An 18313-nucleotide genomic window follows, 5' to 3' on the forward strand; every position below is an offset into this window, starting at 1 on the left:
AGTTTGGACAAAAACAAAAATAATAAAAGTAGTAATAATAATATTAATCCATGGATTTCCATGTACAAATTTTTTGTTATGTACAAATTGTTTGTTTTGTACATACCCGTTGGCCTCGAGCAGGGCCAAACCATGTTCTTGCTAAAGATCTGAACGCTTCGTAATTTCTTTCTGATAATTTGTCAGTTATTTGCAACTTCCAGGGATAGTTCACATCTTAACAAATCATGTTGTTTACAGGCCGCTCCTCTATGATATTCTAAATTGAATTGGGGAGCGTTGCTGAAGTCCCTATTTGACTTTGTGCTTGCCTTTGGTTCCTCATTCTCCAGTTCTAAAAGGTAATCGCATCTTGTATTTTCAAATCTTGGATTTAGAATCAGGTGTTGTCTAGCGGCACTACGGAAGTTTGAGTGATGGATAGCTAGACACTGAACTGGTTGAATTGGTGACAAATTCATCAGGCAGCCAGTATTCGAAATATGGAAATTAAAATTAGAAAGAGAAATATATTTCACAAGAAATAGTATCTTTCATGATATCTGGAAGGGACAACCAGTTGAATACCAAACTGTTTTCAGTAATACAGCAAGAAAGTGCACTAACTCCAACAAGAGGCCGTGGCCCTATATATCTTCAAAAGCCACCATTCAGTCTTCTCAGCGAACGTGACGGCAATTACAGGCAAACAAGGATGACCACTGCAGATTCAATACTGATCATCTCAATGAATGAGTTGAAGGATTCAGAGCGATTACTAAGTATACATCAGGACTTGATAACACCGAGGTGCTCTGTTCCTGACAAAAAATTATGTGTCACGGTTTACAGTTTCTAAAGGTCCCGAAGAACACGCCGTGGCACTCAGGGAGCTCAAATGCAGCACATCCCAGATTCCATGGAGGTACTGTAACAGGTTCACTGGTTCAGTACAAGAGCAATTCCATGCGGGAAGAAAAATTGTTTATGCAGACCAGATTCTACCTACCTCGTGGCACTAACCTCAGGAGGATCGAACTTTGATACATCACCATATGTACACCATAATTAACAAGTGATAGCCACAACTGGCATTCTCCAAGTGCACGGTTGGCCAGATTCCCCCCTTGTCCAATGGAATCCTCACAAACTTGTGAACCAGAAAACCTTGATACATCTTCAGTCTGAATAATCGTTCCGTTTGTTGACTTTTTAATTATGAACTGTTTTCAGCCAGTTGCGACCTTCGAATGCCCCAGAATGCCTTGGGTCTACTTTCCTTGTCGACAGCAGTGAAGCGCCATCCCATATGCTCTGTACATTCAGCACACTCTGCCAGAACCCATGCGTATCTGCGGAGCGAATCAACCGATCTTAGTCCATCAAATGCAAGAAGATGAACACATAGTAACAAGCAGCAACTGGTTAGGCAGCGTACAACATTCCATGAAGACCTGGATTGAAGAGAATCATAACACATTGTATAATTACAAGATATAAGTTCTCACCCAGGAAACCAGCTGTTTGCAGTATTAGGTTGCCCATTGAGCATAAGCCCTCGAGCCCTTGCAAGAGTAAGAGTCTCGTGCACAAAGCCATGAGCATTCACATAAGCACTGATTGGACCATCTGCTGACATCACCAGCATGTCGCTTCGCCTTGCGATCGGGGCCTGGAAACATTAGAGCGAGATCGGTTCATCAAAAACTTTAGATCTTAACATTAAAGCGTATTTGTCATACGAAATCTAGATGCTGAATACATTCTGGATAAAATGACAGAGAATAAGAAATGTTACTATATTACCAAGCTCCCTAATATAATGAGATATGTTATGAAATAAGTAAACATACCATACAGCATTTACAACGCAACTGATCCATAGACTCCAACAATTCGATCTCTCGTCGCAGACGATAAACAGTTCCATCAACTTCGAGCAGTTCTTGTCGGGTAGAATCTTGAAGAGGCATATTACTTGCAATGTAATATGATAGCTGACTGGGGGTGTGTACCATGGTCTCCATTCGGGGAAGCTCAGCCATCTGCCTCAGCATATCTGGTACAAAAGTGGATAACTTAAGATTCACTAGGCAATGCAAAGAAATGGGACAACACTTCAAAGTACGAAATGTATTATTAACATTGTTTCAATGGTAGTCTTACAGACTTCTGTAACCAAATTAATTGTGCTTCACATTTTCTCAACCCAATACAATGTACACAATTGCTTACCAGCTGCACGCCTAGCTAGGTCGTAAGCGTCAAATTGCCGGTATACCCAGTGAGGCCAGGGTGTGCACTGAGCCCTGTGTCTCCATTTCCCCGCATCTGTTGCCCAGGCTTTACAAGCAGCGCCCCACCCACCCTCCCGAGGCCTTTTCACGCCTGCCACCTGCCCACCAGAGGACTCGCCACCGTGCATGGTCTGATCAGCGTTGGATAAAAGAGCATCCATCCTGTCAACAGGCAGAACATCTCCCATGACTACTGACTCAGCGCCTCTGTAAATCTCTACTTCAAGACCCCCATTCTCCTCCCCTCGTCTTCGAACTCTCCTTGTCCGCCAGTCGTGACGAGGTCTTTCTTCTTCTTCGCTACTATCATCATCTCCGACATCCCTCACCAGTACCCTCAAAAGGTCCTCGTTCTCAGCTAGTCTGCAAAAGGCAAATTCATCAAAAAGACAAGCAAGAAAACCAAGTCCTAGCATATACTAATCCCTAGACTTCTCCGCTATATTGATTGAATAATACGAGTTAATCGAAGATAAACGTGGATTGCAAGCCTCTGATTACCTTTCGTCTTCAGGCCCGGAATCAGTCTCAGAATCGTCAAAAGCATCCAAGTCACTCCCAGCTTGTAAAGCTGCTTCATCATCACTCAATTCATAAGGGAGAGGAGAGGTGGCAGCTGCCCTTGGAACTTTGCCACTCTGGAAGGTAGGCACTGTAGCTAGGCTCGAAAATGCATCTCTTGGTATGTGCAGAGGCGTCTCTTCTTCAATGATCTGAACCTGAGCAAACAACTGTAACTAACCAAGTTTCAACAATACGGAATTTTCAAATCACGTAGCTGAACTGCTTGAGGAGACCAATGAAAAAATTTTAAAATTTTAAAATTTTAAAATAAAAAATAATAAAAAAAAAAACAAAAAAAAACACACACACAAAAATACAATAAAAAAAAAAAAAACAAAACAAAAAAAAACAAAACAAAAAACATGCAAAGATCCTACTCAGAACCTTCATGGACTTAAAACACTACATATCTGAACATTTAGCTAACGAACGCGATTCCCTAGTGTTCAATTTTGGCTCCTTCTTCAACCCTGTAGATTGTTGATACCAAGTTAGAAGTTCCAAGAAGAACCCCACATACCGCTCCGTCCGCTTCTGTCCAGGCTTTACAAATGCGAAAGCGCTGCCTGCCTTTAGTAACAACATTCACCGAGCCATCATTGAGGTTTCGAAGCTGCCGGATCTGAGAGAGACATCGCAAAACATTCAGCTTCTGACTACGCGGATACTGTACGTCAAACTCACTTAAGAACGTCACAAACTACAAATCCATGATCCGATGCTACAGAGAACTCTAGCAAAGGTAGAAAGCATCAGGCCAAAAACTTTATCTTAAAATAATTCCGTCTTAAACTGAAAATTGAATTTTCGTGTTCTAGCAGACGTTAAAGTTGACATCTAACCTCAGCAGTTGTGCCAACCGAAGCCACGGTGACTTGTCCATCCCTAGCGCGGACATGAATCACACCAAGTGTGTTGGGCGCATCGGTACTTTTCATCGCTCGATCAACTGCAGCTTTAAACCTTGGCTGCAAGACTCGAAGTGGAAGTGTATCTTCGGGAAATAGCACGATACCTGAAAGACTCCGAAATTAGCACGCCACTTTTACTGAACTTCGTGATCCATGAATTATCATAACAAGCGCCGATCGGGTAACATTCACAGGAAAATTTCAGTCAGTTACCTTCTAAGTAAAACATGGGCAACACTAAGAATGCACCCCCATCAGCGAAAGAGCGGCTACTGGCCACGTCATCAACTTCTGCACCAACCAAGCGAGTACATGGTAAGTAATAGACTTCGAAATTGATGATGTGGAATACATAGAAGGAACGTGTTCAAAAATTCACACCGTCGGCATTACCTCAATATCGACAACGCACGATAACTAATGCTTCTACACTGCATCTAAACTTAAGGAACTATAACAAACGGAAAATCAAAGCCTACTTGTCCAGTTACAACTCGAACTTTAGAGAAGAATAATATTCGCAACCATCTAGGACTCACAACAGGAGCATCCGCATACCTCCCAAGTAGGTGTGCATTGACGCAAGGTTAGTGTCGAAAGTGAAACCGCCCAGGGAACCAGCACCTCCATCACCTCTTCCATCCATGCTGTTCAAAAGCACGACCGAAGGCTGAAGTGTAGATGGATATGAAGACAGATCATAAAAACAGATCATAGAAAACAGAATGAACCAAACAGTCGAGTAATGCCTGAGTCAAAGATATGACAAGATACATGAACGAAGTTCATAATGCATAGTCGTGGTTGGACATTTACTTTAAAGACGACTTCCATTACTCAGTTAAAACTGCCATTCGGTCAAAGAACTCCAGCGTAAGAGATCGAGACACAGTCCAGGTTTCGAGGCATCCATGGATCAAGGGCGAAGGGTCATGATACAACAGCAACCACAATTAACGTTCGTACAAACTACCGATTGCATTGTCGTGTGTTGTGCTATGAAGGGTTTACATCCATGTGGAGAGTTCCCTAATTTTAATTACTAGCGACGTAGCAACCAGAGGAGTATAATGGTCAATCGTATGCACTGTAGATCTACTGGATCCGAATACGAGGCATCGGCTCAGATTCTGAGTTAACGTGTAATGTGAATGTTATTGCAAACCCTGAAAATCCTCTGTTGAAGGCGTTAACTTCAGCTCCAACAGCATTCATAATGACACGTGCGCAATCCATTACGTGATGAACCACTAGTCATTCACCCTGCAACATACAGTCGAATCCGCCAAAAGAGGATTGGATGTTTACGAGGACAGATCAATTGGTGCATAATTGCATTGCGGAGCCGAGTAGATCAGTGAAATGAGGAGATCGAGACGAGGCATGAAGTTTGAGCAACCGAAGACGGCACCAACGCTCAATGACATGACCTACGCTGTATGCACAGCTCCGCTACACGCCACAAAAACGAACTTGAAAAAGTATTGGTGCCTCTTCCGAATCAGGGAATAGTATAAAGGAGTCAAACTAAAGTAAGAAAGAATGTCTTCCTACCTGGTATCATCATCACTTAAGATATTGTCGACCACATCGATGGCGTCAATGGCATCGATCTCATCGTCTTCATTCAAGATATTGTCAACGGCATCAATATCTTCTGCCGCTTGCAATTGATCCATGTCATATTCGTAGTACCGAAGATCACTGTCAGACCCAGCTTCTGCACCATCGAGGTCTTCTGCCAGGTGCAAAAGGTAAGTCATGTCGCCACCATCATCGCCATCCAAACCTTCGATGTACCCCATTTCCATGTTGAATGTGGAAGTCAAGCACAAGATACTAAGCTCGGGTGCCGCTTCCAGCCTCTATTCAACCGACGGCACTTCACCCACGAGAAAGATTCTCTTCGGCATTCATCTAGAATACTGATCCCGCCCAGCTACCAGTATCACTTAAAAATTTGACGGACTGCCCTGCGATGAGACAAAATCACTAGGCATTAGACATCAAAACTCACAACAGCCAAATCGGGAAAGCCTCTGCGTGCACGACCTCATCAGGTGTCTACAGAACCACAAAATGCATATTCGATTCCACTGCAACACAATCCGAATCACGTCAATTGTAATATTAATGAACAGTGATATCACTACTTAATCTAAGTCGAGTTATGTCAATGGACCACTAACAGTATCACAGGTTTTGGTACCGACGGTGATAGTTCAGAATCCCGCGGAGAAAGACAAGTGTGTCGCAAGCCTGGCATGGCTCAAGCCACACTACTGTACCACTCAGCATCCTCCGACACTCTGCGTGAATGCATGAATGTAAGAACCTTACAGTTCACTTTTGCTCCAAGGCTAACTTTTGAGGTTTGCTCGTGTTAATGACCAAGATCGACGCTGAAGATGTCTCTGCCCTACCAGAACTCCTCAACATACTTGCTGGACAGGAAATTTAGTGCCCTACTAGCTTGGTTGATGCAAACTTTTACTAGAAAAGGACATATTAACTGACTTACAGTACTCCGGATACATCCTTGCAAGTCACCAGTCACATAGTATTACAAGATAAGTATACAAGAGACACGATTTCTTAAGCTTTCACTACCCTTCAGAACCGTGCTCCACATTGCTCAATTGCATGCCATTCATACAAAGTGCGAGGGTTCCAGGTCAGTAACTATTGTCATCCTACGAACTCTACACCGGGCAGATTCACTTAAGAGTACTACAGTGTGCTGTGTTCGTCAACTAGTTGAACTAGATCGGCTCCGGCTCCAAAAAAAAGCAACGTAACTCGGTTATAACTGATGCGCTACTCCCCTTGATAAACCGAAGAGAAAGGAAAGACGGCAAAGACACCCATAGAATGAAGGACGGCATCCTATCCCACCCTACTCCCATGCTATTAGTTCCAGGTTCCATCGCGCACACCAACATAGGATACTCCATTACAATGCTCTTTTGTCCTTTCTCCAGGTTCGCGTAAGCAATAAGGCCCTACCTTTCTCCCGCTCCCGTGAGTGGCTGGATAATGGAAGCAGACCACCCGAGACATAACCGCCAGGACCAGATTCCTCTCCTTCCACCGCGCGATGTATTCTACAGCATCACTATGCTACCCCTCGGTAGTATTGCTCAAAGCCCCCTCGTAGCACACATGCATGCCCCCCCCTTGAGCTCGACACAGCGGTAGATGAAGCAGAAAATGTTGGCCACTTTCAACGCCTCGCAGAACTCACACATAACCTTTCAGAATGTACCTTGGTGGCAAAAAAGTCTGTCCAAGTACGAGAGCCTCTGAGCACAAGCCACGGCGCAAGATATCTACAGCGAGAGGAGGGTCGCGCTACCAAAATTCAAGTGCATTAAACGGCTCCCACTAAGTGACAGTAGTGGATTGCCAAGTCCGTCCCTCACAACCGAAACAGCGTCAGAAGGAATTTTTGGTGTAGAATCAACAGTTCATTCCCTTGAAGAGCCATAACTAGGTCATCGAAAAAGGAAACCTATGATTGACACCGAAGACAATGGTTTATCCACCCCGCCAGCAGCCTGCGAACCTTCCCCAAGTCAAAAAGAAAGCTGAAATTGAAAGAAAGAAAGAAATGGTCTACCAGCCCATCGCTCTCAGCTAAAATAAAATTAAAATCCTTGGAACAAATACAGTTGCAGGGAGACGTATGCCTAAAGGACTTCAAAGCAGAACCTCTTCGACTTCCTACGCGCTTTCCAAAAAGTCTCACAAACACCTCTTTAATTACAGGTGAGTACGTCGAAGAGCACGCCGCGCGCAGGAAAAGAATTCAGCGCTCACCAGCTCTCTCTCGCTGTGGTACGATTCTCCTCTCAAACCAACGACGCATACTTACGAAAATTGTGTCAGTTTCGGATCAAATATGACCGTGACGTCAAGAAGATCCCGCATTCACTCAACCACCTATGCTACCGGTATCGCCCTGACACCGATAATCTTACCCCCCGACCTTTAATCTCCCGCTAAAAAATATCCCCGCGCACTTTGTCTCTGCCGCATGTGCTCCAAACAATGGTAGCCACGCAATATCTCAACTCCCCCCGCGAGCTCGGTAACAACGGACGTAAAGACGGAACGGAGGAGTCGGAATAAGGCAAGGGAATGAGGAGAAAGCGCTGGGAGCTAGCTTGCTAGCAGGGCTGGATGGGATGGTGTGGTTGAGAAGGAGAAGGAGAAGAAGGAGAAGAAGGAGGAGGAAGAGCGTCGTCGTGGTGGAGGTGGTGTGGTCATCGAGATTTCTGCGGCTGCTTTTTTCCTCTCTCGCTCTCTATCTGTCTTCAGCGCCCCCTCACCGACCAGCCTGACACATCGCAAAAGCGCCACCATGGAAATCGGTTGCAGGCACGGAATCATCGCCCGAGCCCTGCCGTGCCGCCGGCACCTTGCAGCAGCAAGTAGCAAGCGCCTCTTTCCCTCCCTCTTCCCGCTTTTGCTTCCTCATCCCGGCGGTTGCTGCTGCTGCACTGCGATGACGACGACGCGGTGGCTCGCGCCCATCCTGTGCGTGCACTTGCGCACGAAAGGGGACGAACGGACGGACGAAACCACGACTTCGGCGACCGATGGACGGCTACATCGTGCCCCTGGCGGACGGATGGGCGGTGACGGCCGGCCGGCTGCTGTCTCGTCCCAGAGTCAGGAGGACATGAAACCCACAGTTCGAGGTGTCTGATGTCTTTGACATGACCCCATTGGCGCCTCCTCACACGTTGAATGGGCTCCCTCAGCCCTGCTGCCTTCCTTCTTCTTCTTCTGCCTTTCTCACTACCAGTAGTGAGTGGTCTTTTCACTTGGGAACGTGACACAACACACTGTTCCTTGTCTGGGAACACAGAGAATGGGTGACCACTGTGTTAGGGCTTGGAAAAGGAGTTGTGCCTTGTGGGGTGGGTTAAGGCTTAGTTGGACTTGGATGTGAGAGTAGAAGACACAGAAGTTCTTCTGTGGACTTTGAGTATAAGAGGGGGAGGAGGAACTCATCATCATTAAGGTGCCTCAAATCTTGAGGCATGGCTATAATATAAATACCATTCAAGCAGAGATGAAGCCAGTCAAGCTTTGCTTTGGAAAAGGTGTGTGTTTCCACTTGGGCCACAAGGTCTAACTTGGTTCCCAGTTTGTATGGCTGGCTGGCTGGCTGGCTTGCTTGCTTGCTGGGTTTCGTCACACTCTGGGTGCCCAGGACAGTTCCACACATGAGACTGGATGCGTGTAAAGGGGCCCAGAACATGGACTCAGTATGTATGTGCCAATGTCGGTTTGAAGTGGAGGTGATCGTGTGGAGTCATGGGAGTGGACATCCAAGTAGTATATGGCATTATTGCTCCTTTGGTGACATAATGAATAGGAAAAATACATTATTTTTTTTGAAAATGCCAGTCCAAAGGGGAATGATATGCATCCAAAATACAGGTCTACAGTATCATTCCTTTATGATCTCACATTCTCTTTCTCTTTATCTCTAAGCTCAGGCAGTTTTGTCCTCTGAAAAAGTAGTCATGGCAGCCAACCTGTGGGAGGTTTGGGTTTTATCTTTTGTATCCACATCATCTGTCACAAAAAACAATTTAAAAAAATAGGGGAAAATAGGGCAACAGTACTGCAAGGAAATTGATTACTTGGGCATGAGCAACCCCACTGCATCCACTAATTCCATCACCATGACCTTGCTACTACTACCTTTAGCCCCAAGCTCATTAAAGTTGCCACATAGTACAGGTCTGAAAAAGTAGCTTGAAGTTAAAACAAGGTTTATCCAGCAGCACAACTGACACCACCCCCACCATGATGGGAGCCACAGGGTGAAAATTAGGGCAGGCAAGAGAAGAAGCTTCAGTTGGGCCATTCCAGACAAACCTCCCTCTCAAGGCAATTCAGTCTGTGTGTTTTTTATACCATGTGCTCCAGGGTTACTTTTTTTCCCCCACTTTCAGGCCCAAGCTTGTGCTTTGCTGGGTTGGTTCTTGAAAGAACAGGAATGTCAGGTAGATCATATTATTCCATATTATATATTACAATCAGGCAGCAAAGCAGGAGGAAATCTCTGCCAAAAACAGGACCCCAGATGCCCATGAAATTTGTTTTTAACTTCTTAAAATTGTGCACCAGGTACAGACCTTGTTTAGTGTAAAATAAAACATCAAAAAGTAAAAAAGTACAAATTAAAAATCTTGCCAATCCCCTCTCTGTCTGAACTGACCATTCCCCAAAATAAGTCTTTGCACAACCTCTTATTCCATATCAAATCCATATGCTTAAAGGTACACTGGAATTGTATATGCTTAAAATCCATATGGTGCATTGTATTCCCCACAAGAGCAGCAGGTATGGTTATGGATGAACGTTCTTCAAGCGTAACATATTCCAACGAAAGTATGTTTGTGCATTAGTGGGTTTACATATATATATATATATATATATTTTAGAGGAAAAAACAATGGGAACAAAGAATCTGATGAAAATAACCAAGAATGAGACAGAGAGAGAGGCAGAGCAACAAGGGTAAGGAAACGGGCAGCGCTGATTGGATAGAGAGCGAAAGGCACGACAACCCAACAACGATAACCCCCCTCCCACCGCCCTCCTTTTCCAGCTAAAAAGGCTCCCTAAAAAACCAATGCTCGGTCAGCCCAGATAAATCACGTGTCGTCATTAGCTTCCAAAATTATTAATAAAACAGACGAGCCCAATTGAACGAGGGCTCGCTTTAATCCTTTTTTCCCTTTCTTTTATTCCCCTCTGCCCGGCCCGGCCCTGGTGCCACACCCCTCCCCCCCGATTGGTGAAACGTGGACGCAACTCTGGGTTGAATTGTGTCGGATTGCGGAGCCCTCGCAACTGATTGGCTACTCGAAGAAAGTTACTTTTGGACTATAGCGTGCATCTTTTCTTTTTCGCATTAGCTTTTCCTTTCAAAATCACGGGTCCAATGACCCCCCCGCGCTGGAAATAGCACCCACCCCACCCAGTCTTCCGAATCAGCTCCGCCTACGCTTAATGTGATTACGCCTCCTCGTTTTGTTCGTCTGGGAGCGAGTTCTCGTCTCCAATTCGTGCCGAAAATCCCTCCCGAAGATCGCCTTTTCGGTTACTTTCTCTCGGCTGATCTTTTGCTGGCGACGGAAATGGGGAGCTGTGTGAGCAGATCAGGAGAACCAACGGAGGCTTATCGAAAAGCCTGAGCTAATCGAAGAACGCGGTTGCGCTTCAAGTTTCCCTGAATTTTATGCCCCCCACGAGGCTTTCTCTTGATGAGAGCTCCGTGATGGGGTTTGTATTTATGGGGCCGTCCTTCCAGGTCCTTCCCCAATATCGTATCTCTCAAGTGCAAGTCTACTACGCGTCTATTACGCGTATGAACGTATACTATACGATGGGGGAACACGTAATCGCCTCCCGTGGGAGAGCAGCGGGGCTTTTAGGGTTTTATGAGTAGGCAGCCAGCTGGACCCCAAGAAAGGACTTGCTGACATGGATGGTGACGTGGACGAATTATGGGCAGTGAGATGTTGAAATCAATTTTTATTTATTCATTTTATATTATCTCTTTCCTTTTTCCTTTTTGTGGACGCATGCAGAGGTTGACATTCACATTCATATCATTTTCCCAAGAGCTGTGAAATCACAGTGTGCTTTTTTCATTGTGTGTGATGGGGATCTTTTATCCACCCAATCCAGTGGGGTAACAGAGGAAGAACGAAGTAGTCCATGTCGTAGATTATTAATAAATCAACCCCCACCCTCACATGCTCAGCAGCTCACAATCATGAACAAAATTGACACTACAACTGCTGCTGCAATGTAACTTCCAGGTTCCAGTTGCATGCATTCCCTTAGAGATTGTGAAAATGACCTTAGAGCAATAAAGTAAGTATACCACATTCATGGAGGGACAGCCAAATCTAATATATTTCCCAGTTTGTTTCCCCTTGCAAAGGAATGAATATTCATTCACAAGGGGATTATTCCTCCTTCTTAGCTTTGATTATTATTTATTCCCCAGGGTGAGGTGATTGGTTCTGCATGAGGCTGGCTGGCTGGCTGGCTGGCTGGCTGGTTGGCTCTCTCTCTATGTTTAGTGTAGTGTAGTAGTGTGGACCCAAAGCCCATTATGGAGTTGGAACAGTCATCTTCAGCAGGGGTGGGGGGGAGGGGGGATGCCCATGCAATGGCATGCACCCTCAGTGAATGAGGAGGGATGAGAGCATGCAATGGCTTTGCATGGTTGTTGCTGACTCAGCCTTGGGCAAATTCCACTGCTGCTTTGGTCCAGCATTGCATTGTAGTTTGGATGAACGTCCAACGAATGCCGTCCATCTGGGGTGCCAGTTCTGTTCACCATGTTCATTGTGGTGGTTTTCTGTATAACACTAGTGGAAACCCATGCCATCAGTGAAGAAAAATATTTATTGAAAATTAGAATTGAGAGCTTGCCATTAGTAATCTTGCAATACTACTCTCAACAATCTGTAACAAAAGCACATAGTTTTTATCATCTGTGATTGATCAAAAGTTGAGTTATTGCTTCATTTTGGATGGAAACAATGAGATATGCAGCCAATTAGAGATGGTTTTTGTCTCCTTGGGTGTGTCCCATTGGTTTATTCTACTAAGTTGTTTTGTTTAAGAGATAGAATGATCAAGGTGGGCTTCATCACTTGGAAGAAACTAGTGTTATACATTATATGATTCCTTCATTAAGATTGTTTTTATAATTTATTAAGATAAAAAAAAAAAAAAAACATCCAACACAATGAAACTTCGTTCAATTTTGAGATTTATTTTGTTTTATTTTATTTTTTATCATTTATTCTTTACGTCTAATTAAACCCTTCATATTTAACTAATTTAAAAAATTGGAACTACAATCAAAGATGTTAACTACATGGAGACATTTGATTGCATTAAAGGACATGCATTACCAATTATAATTTAGACAATCTAAGATGTAAATTAATCACTTTGTAGGTAAATTTAAAGTATATATATATATATATATATATATATGTGTGTGTGTGTAGCATTTGTCTAAAACCAATAAATGATAATGGTGTGAATTAGCAATAAATTATGATTTATTGCTTTTACAACAGCATATACATGCAGATTAGACTTGAATGAAGACACTGTTCTCCTTAAATTCTTTGTTCCCAACTTTCTGTACAATTGAGCCAATTTCACAAGGATGTTAAAACCATACTTACCCAACAAATATACTATTATTGAAATATTAGTTGTTAGAGTGGTGATTTGAGAAGTGTTTCAAATTCTCGAAAATTCATTGTATACCCATACAATACACAGCTTGTTTAATATTTATTATTCTTATTTCTTAAATGTGTAATAATCTATGTTTTACTGGAATTTTACAACTTTGCATTCAACAATTCTTTTTTGCATTTGAAGTATTAGGATATTTCCAAAATTTAAATACAAAATTTTCAAATAAATTAATACAACACGTTTTGTAAATTTGAAAATATTTGTTGTTTAATAAATTTCTATAATAATGATAACAATAAATGATGCATTGACTTTTCAAAATTACTACACATATTACATCAGGTTTTACTGCACAATAGAAATCAACCAATTTCAATTGCCAGACTTGAAGGTGATATATTTCGTTATGTTCTGTATTATAGAATTTACATATATATATATATATATATATATATAGAGAGAGAGAGAGAGAGAGAAGCTTTTGCAGACAGTAATTGAGTAGGCTATGCCACACTGGACTAGGAAATGTGATGTGAGAATGAAGGTTTTGGGTCCAATTCCCAGCACAGGCAAGTTATCGGAGCATTTGGTGCTGCTCTCTCTATTTCCGTTTGCATGAGGTGCCCCCTTTGTTTTATTGTTTGTTGTATTATCTACAAAGAGATGGATAATAAATTATTTGTATCTCAACCATAGAAACCCTTATAAACCACACAGTGCTTGCATTGAATAGAAAAGAGGGCTTTGTTTAGTCTTCCCTGGCCAGAGAAGGATAAAAATATAATAAAACAAAAGTAACCATTTCATATTCAGAAAGGGACCCACCCATCCGTTTACGCGGTGGTGTTTTGATAAGAATCTGCAGGTGCCGGAATCCGCTAAATTTGGCCAAATGCCGCTAATCTTTGGGATAAAGATGAAAAGCGGAGCACTGACACACTTGGAAACAAACTCTGACGTAATCCTCATCTTTACATTAGGGCTGTGAGTGTGTGTGTGTATTGGCACTTTATCCTATATATTCTCAGTTTGTTTTGATTTGTTTATGAAGGAAACTGCATTCTAAGCTTCGTTCCAGAGCTTCCTTCCTTCCTCCGTCCAAGCAGCGCATCAAAATGGCGTCGTCGTCGTTGTCGTTCAGTCGTGGTTGTGCTGGAAAGAGTGGCCTCCTTCCTCCTCCTCCGCCGCTTTGGAATTTCTCCTCTTAAAGTCTCGCCGAAAGATTGTCTACTTTTGGTGCGTCGGTGTCTGGAGTTTTCCGAATATGCTTTTGTTGTATGTTTATCGTGTGCCGTGACATTTTTTTACTCTACTTTGTTGTGGATCAATCTGACCAGAGAGAGGTGAGTTAGTAACAATGCCGAATTCCCACAACAGAGTTTTAATTATTTTCTAAAAAGTAAATACCCGCGCGATCTTCATGATCCTGAAAACCGAAGAGAATGTGAAGTTAGTGGAACTGATGATCAGGTAGAGACTGCGGCACAATCCTCCTTTAAAACCATTCTGCAAGTGACAAAAGGACATGGAAGCTGTGAGCAACTTTTGAATCAGCGGACTAAACCAACGAGCCATCGAACAAAGGAGCAGTGAATTTAAAATAAATGTACTTTAAAAACAACATACATATATATATATATATATATATATATATACACATATATTTAATGTTTGAGGAAATTAGGTTGTTAAAGTAGTGTATTGTAATTTGTATTTTATTACGCATTAGTTAATTATTTAATATGATCAATAGTTTAAAAGAAAAGTCTGGGTACAAATAGATAAATTATAACTTTCAATTAGGGGATTATAGATTTGGGTTGATTAGTGTTTATGAAGTTTTTGGAAAAGTCGAAATCAAGTTTGAATATAATTGGTATTGAGTACAGTATATGCCAGAGAAATGTTTCTAATATGATTTGTGAGTCTTGTTGGATTTAACCTTTTTTTCAATATCACAACATATAATTGTTTCATATCACAAAACGTGTATATATACATATATATATACATACACACAAGATATAATAGTTAAAAAACCCAATGTATCCCTCAAGAATGTAATTCTTTATTTTTTAAAAAAAAACTTTACCAAGATGCAGTTATGTTATGATATCGGAATGATTTTACAACACAAAAAATATTGAGGTAATTTGATTCAAAGAACAACCACTGCAGTCTTTAAATACAAGTTCATCAATTTATTAATTCCATCTTCATTGCATTTTTCATCATTAAATTAATGAATGTTTTAGAAAATTATTGAAATTGACTTGAAATATAATTTTGAGGAAAATCTTATGATTAAACTTGAACAGGTCTCTCAGGAAAAAAACAGCAAAATGGAACCACTTAACTTATGGATGAAATATTTGAACGTTTTAAAAGGATTGAAAGTCAATCTCAAATAAATTCAAGAAAATAAATGAATATCAGAATTCGATCATCACAAATTTAGAAAAAATCATAATATCATGTCTCATTACTTAATAATCACCACATTTAAATATTATAAACGTAATAAAGTATGGAGTTTTATTTATTTCCTTTTTAAAATTTTTAATTTACCAACATATGCAATTAAAAATGATTGTATTTAACATGCAAGCAATTTATTCATTGTTATAAATTTCTAAAATATTTAAGCTTAAGTATCAGTGAAACACATAACCATGTATTGACTGACATAATACTAATTCAGACCCTTGCTTCTGAAATGTAGAAATTGTATGAGTTCCATGCATTGAGAAGATCAGTTTTTATTTAAAAAATAATTGCTGCATTCTAAGTAGTTGAGCTGTAGCAAACCAGTCACTAGAACAGAGTCTGAAAGTCACAGTAGTTTACAACTTCATTGCTAATGAAACAGAGATATTTTCTACCAACAAACTTCTTAGAAAATCAAAATAATAAAAAAAATAAATTAAAATAGAACACGATTTTGACAAGGATGAGTTAGAAATTAAGAAGAAAAAAAGAAAAAAAACAGTCCTCAATGAAGAAACATGTTGACATATTCACAAAAAAAGTAATCAATCAAAAGAAATATGTTAACAAAAAAATAATGTTAAAATGATTGAGGATTTAGAAAATGAACAAAAGTTTAAACGTCATGATAAAACTCTTGTACACCATAAATATTGAGGTTTTGAAATTTTAGAAAAAAACCATCTGTCTATTGTTGTATCCTGAATTATTTATCTTTTCATTTGTACTGATTTAGTAATATATTACTATGATATGATTCCTCCTCTTCTTACATTAATTAAATTTACTCACTATGAAATAATATTATATATATATATATATATATATGCACAAAAATCTTGAGCAGCTTGAGCATATACTTGGTTGGGTCCATTTCATACCCCTCAAGCCTACTAGTCCTTATTTCGTTCATGTGATCTTCCACAAATCTTAAACAAAGGTACAGGCACCAATATGGGTTTAAAAATATTTATAACAATATAAATTTTATAATATTATTATAGACATTTTTTGATCTTATGATGTGCTTAACATCCATCACATTTAGATACATGATATGCTTACATTTCCATTAACTTTTGGACTTTACTAGCTTTATATAAATCTGTTTAATTTTGAATGAAAACTATCTAAGAAGTTTTAGTAAGACTTGAAGTTTAAAGTAATATATCATATATTATTATGAGAAGCATATAGAATATCAACATTCAAAATGAAATGATATAAAAAAAAAATTTGACCCAACTTCTATGAACATATTATATACTGAATGGTACCTTGTCTAACTAATAACCTTGGTGCATGGAAATTTTATATAATATCCAAGGTTTTATTATTTATATGGGATCATGTAATTTCAAAGTTTGTTGTTCATTTTTTCTTGTCATTTCACAATTGCAACATTTTATTAAGTGCAATAACTTATGGAAAAAACTATGTAAAGGTTTTCTATATATATATATATATATATATATATATATTTCGTCTTTTTGTTAGGATCATTTTTTATATTTATCTCTTATCTAAATATAGTTAACATCTTCAAATTAATATACACCAAAGATTATTTAGTTCTTTACATTCACTTTAGAAAATTGGCTCTCATAAAAGTTGTACAATTGGGTTCAATCTGTCTTTTAAAACAAAAAATGGAACTATAAAAGATAGATATGAATAGTGAAGTAGAGTTGTGTGGATATATGCTTTGTTTTGAAGATGTGGAATAATGTTCTCTTAGGAATTAAGTAGAAATGAATGATTTTAGGATTTTTTAAAAATTAAAAATTTATAATTATAAGTAATAATAACTATCATTATTTATTTATGCATCATTTTTTTCTATTCACGCTCTTTTATGAAGTGTTTGCAAAGAATTTCTTAAGGTGGAATAATTCGCTTGAAGAATAATAATGTATTGATCTCAAATTATTTGGTGAAGATATTACTTTAACTCTTCAATGTTTTTATTTTTGTTACATGTATAAATAATAATAAGCTAATTCTTGAACAAGAGGTTGAAGCATTTGTCTATTTTGAATTGCAATGATCAAGTAGATTTCATTGTACCAATTATCAACTTCCATATAACTTTAATTACCTATTTTTTTGTTTTGTTTTTTGTTTTGTTTTGTTTTGTTTTTTTTTTTATTTAAAAATATAATTGAAGTTATAAGCCACACTTATTATTTTACAAATCATAAAATTTGAATTCAAAATTAGGATTTTATTTTTTATCTAATATATAAAATATAATTAAAAAATAAGTATGTACAAAAGCTATACTCCAATTTTGTTAAATGTACATGTCAATTTTGTTAAAACCACGCTTTTTTTCTACAAAACAATAACTGAATTTCAAAATCATGATTGTAAAATAGATTTGAATGACAAAGCCCTTATTAATCAATTTCAATATGGATTGAAAGATAATATCAAAGATTTATTATTGACCATATTAAGAGCAAATTTATTGGAGCAATTTATTATTGAAATCATTGCTTGCAACTATTGACTCTTTAAAAGTTATCAAGAACAAATATTTGATTGAAGAGATACAAGTTAAGCTATGGCAACACCTTCTAAGGTTTCAAAAATTTATTCATTAAAGTTAGAATCTTTACTAATTGATAAAATATATTTTAAACCTCTCACTAAGCAAGAAAAGATTCAACGTTGTCAAAAGAATTTGTGCTTACATTATGAAAAAGCCAAGGATGTTGTTCAATTATAAAATGACAAGCAAAGTTGCCATAAAAGACAATATGTCAAAAAAAAAAATTCAACTATAATAGACACTGTATGCTAGAATCATGT

The 18313-nt window shown here is 39.4% G+C and overlaps 1 protein-coding gene across 3 annotated transcripts; it reads right to left on the reverse strand.

The window, feature by feature from the left end:
- Positions 1-719: 719 nt before the first annotated feature.
- On the reverse strand, positions 720-7434 carry LOC112292459 (uncharacterized). Of its 3 annotated transcripts, none has more exons than XM_024540966.3 (11): positions 6758-7434; positions 5306-5724; positions 4310-4398; positions 3965-4042; positions 3683-3855; positions 3361-3462; positions 2778-2995; positions 2215-2639; positions 1833-2038; positions 1488-1651; positions 720-1331 (listed from the first exon to the last, which is right to left on the reverse strand). In XM_024540966.3, exons 2-11 carry the CDS (start codon positions 5560-5562, stop codon positions 1196-1198), a joined length of 1848 nt encoding a protein of 615 aa, XP_024396734.1. In that variant the 5' UTR covers positions 5563-5724; positions 6758-7434; the 3' UTR covers positions 720-1195. The 3 variants fall into 3 exon arrangements, with proteins under 3 accessions (XP_024396734.1, XP_024396733.1, XP_024396735.1); XM_024540965.3 differs by having other exon boundaries at positions 2778-3007; XM_024540967.3 differs by lacking the exon at positions 6758-7434 and having other exon boundaries at positions 2778-2989; positions 5306-5714.
- Between the last annotated feature and the right edge of the window lie 10879 nt (positions 7435-18313).

The sequence above is a fragment of the Physcomitrium patens genome, chromosome 15, assembly GCF_059467195.1.
Source record: "Physcomitrium patens ecotype Gransden chromosome 15, ASM5946719v1, whole genome shotgun sequence".
Lineage (NCBI taxonomy): Eukaryota > Viridiplantae > Streptophyta > Bryopsida > Funariales > Funariaceae > Physcomitrium > Physcomitrium patens.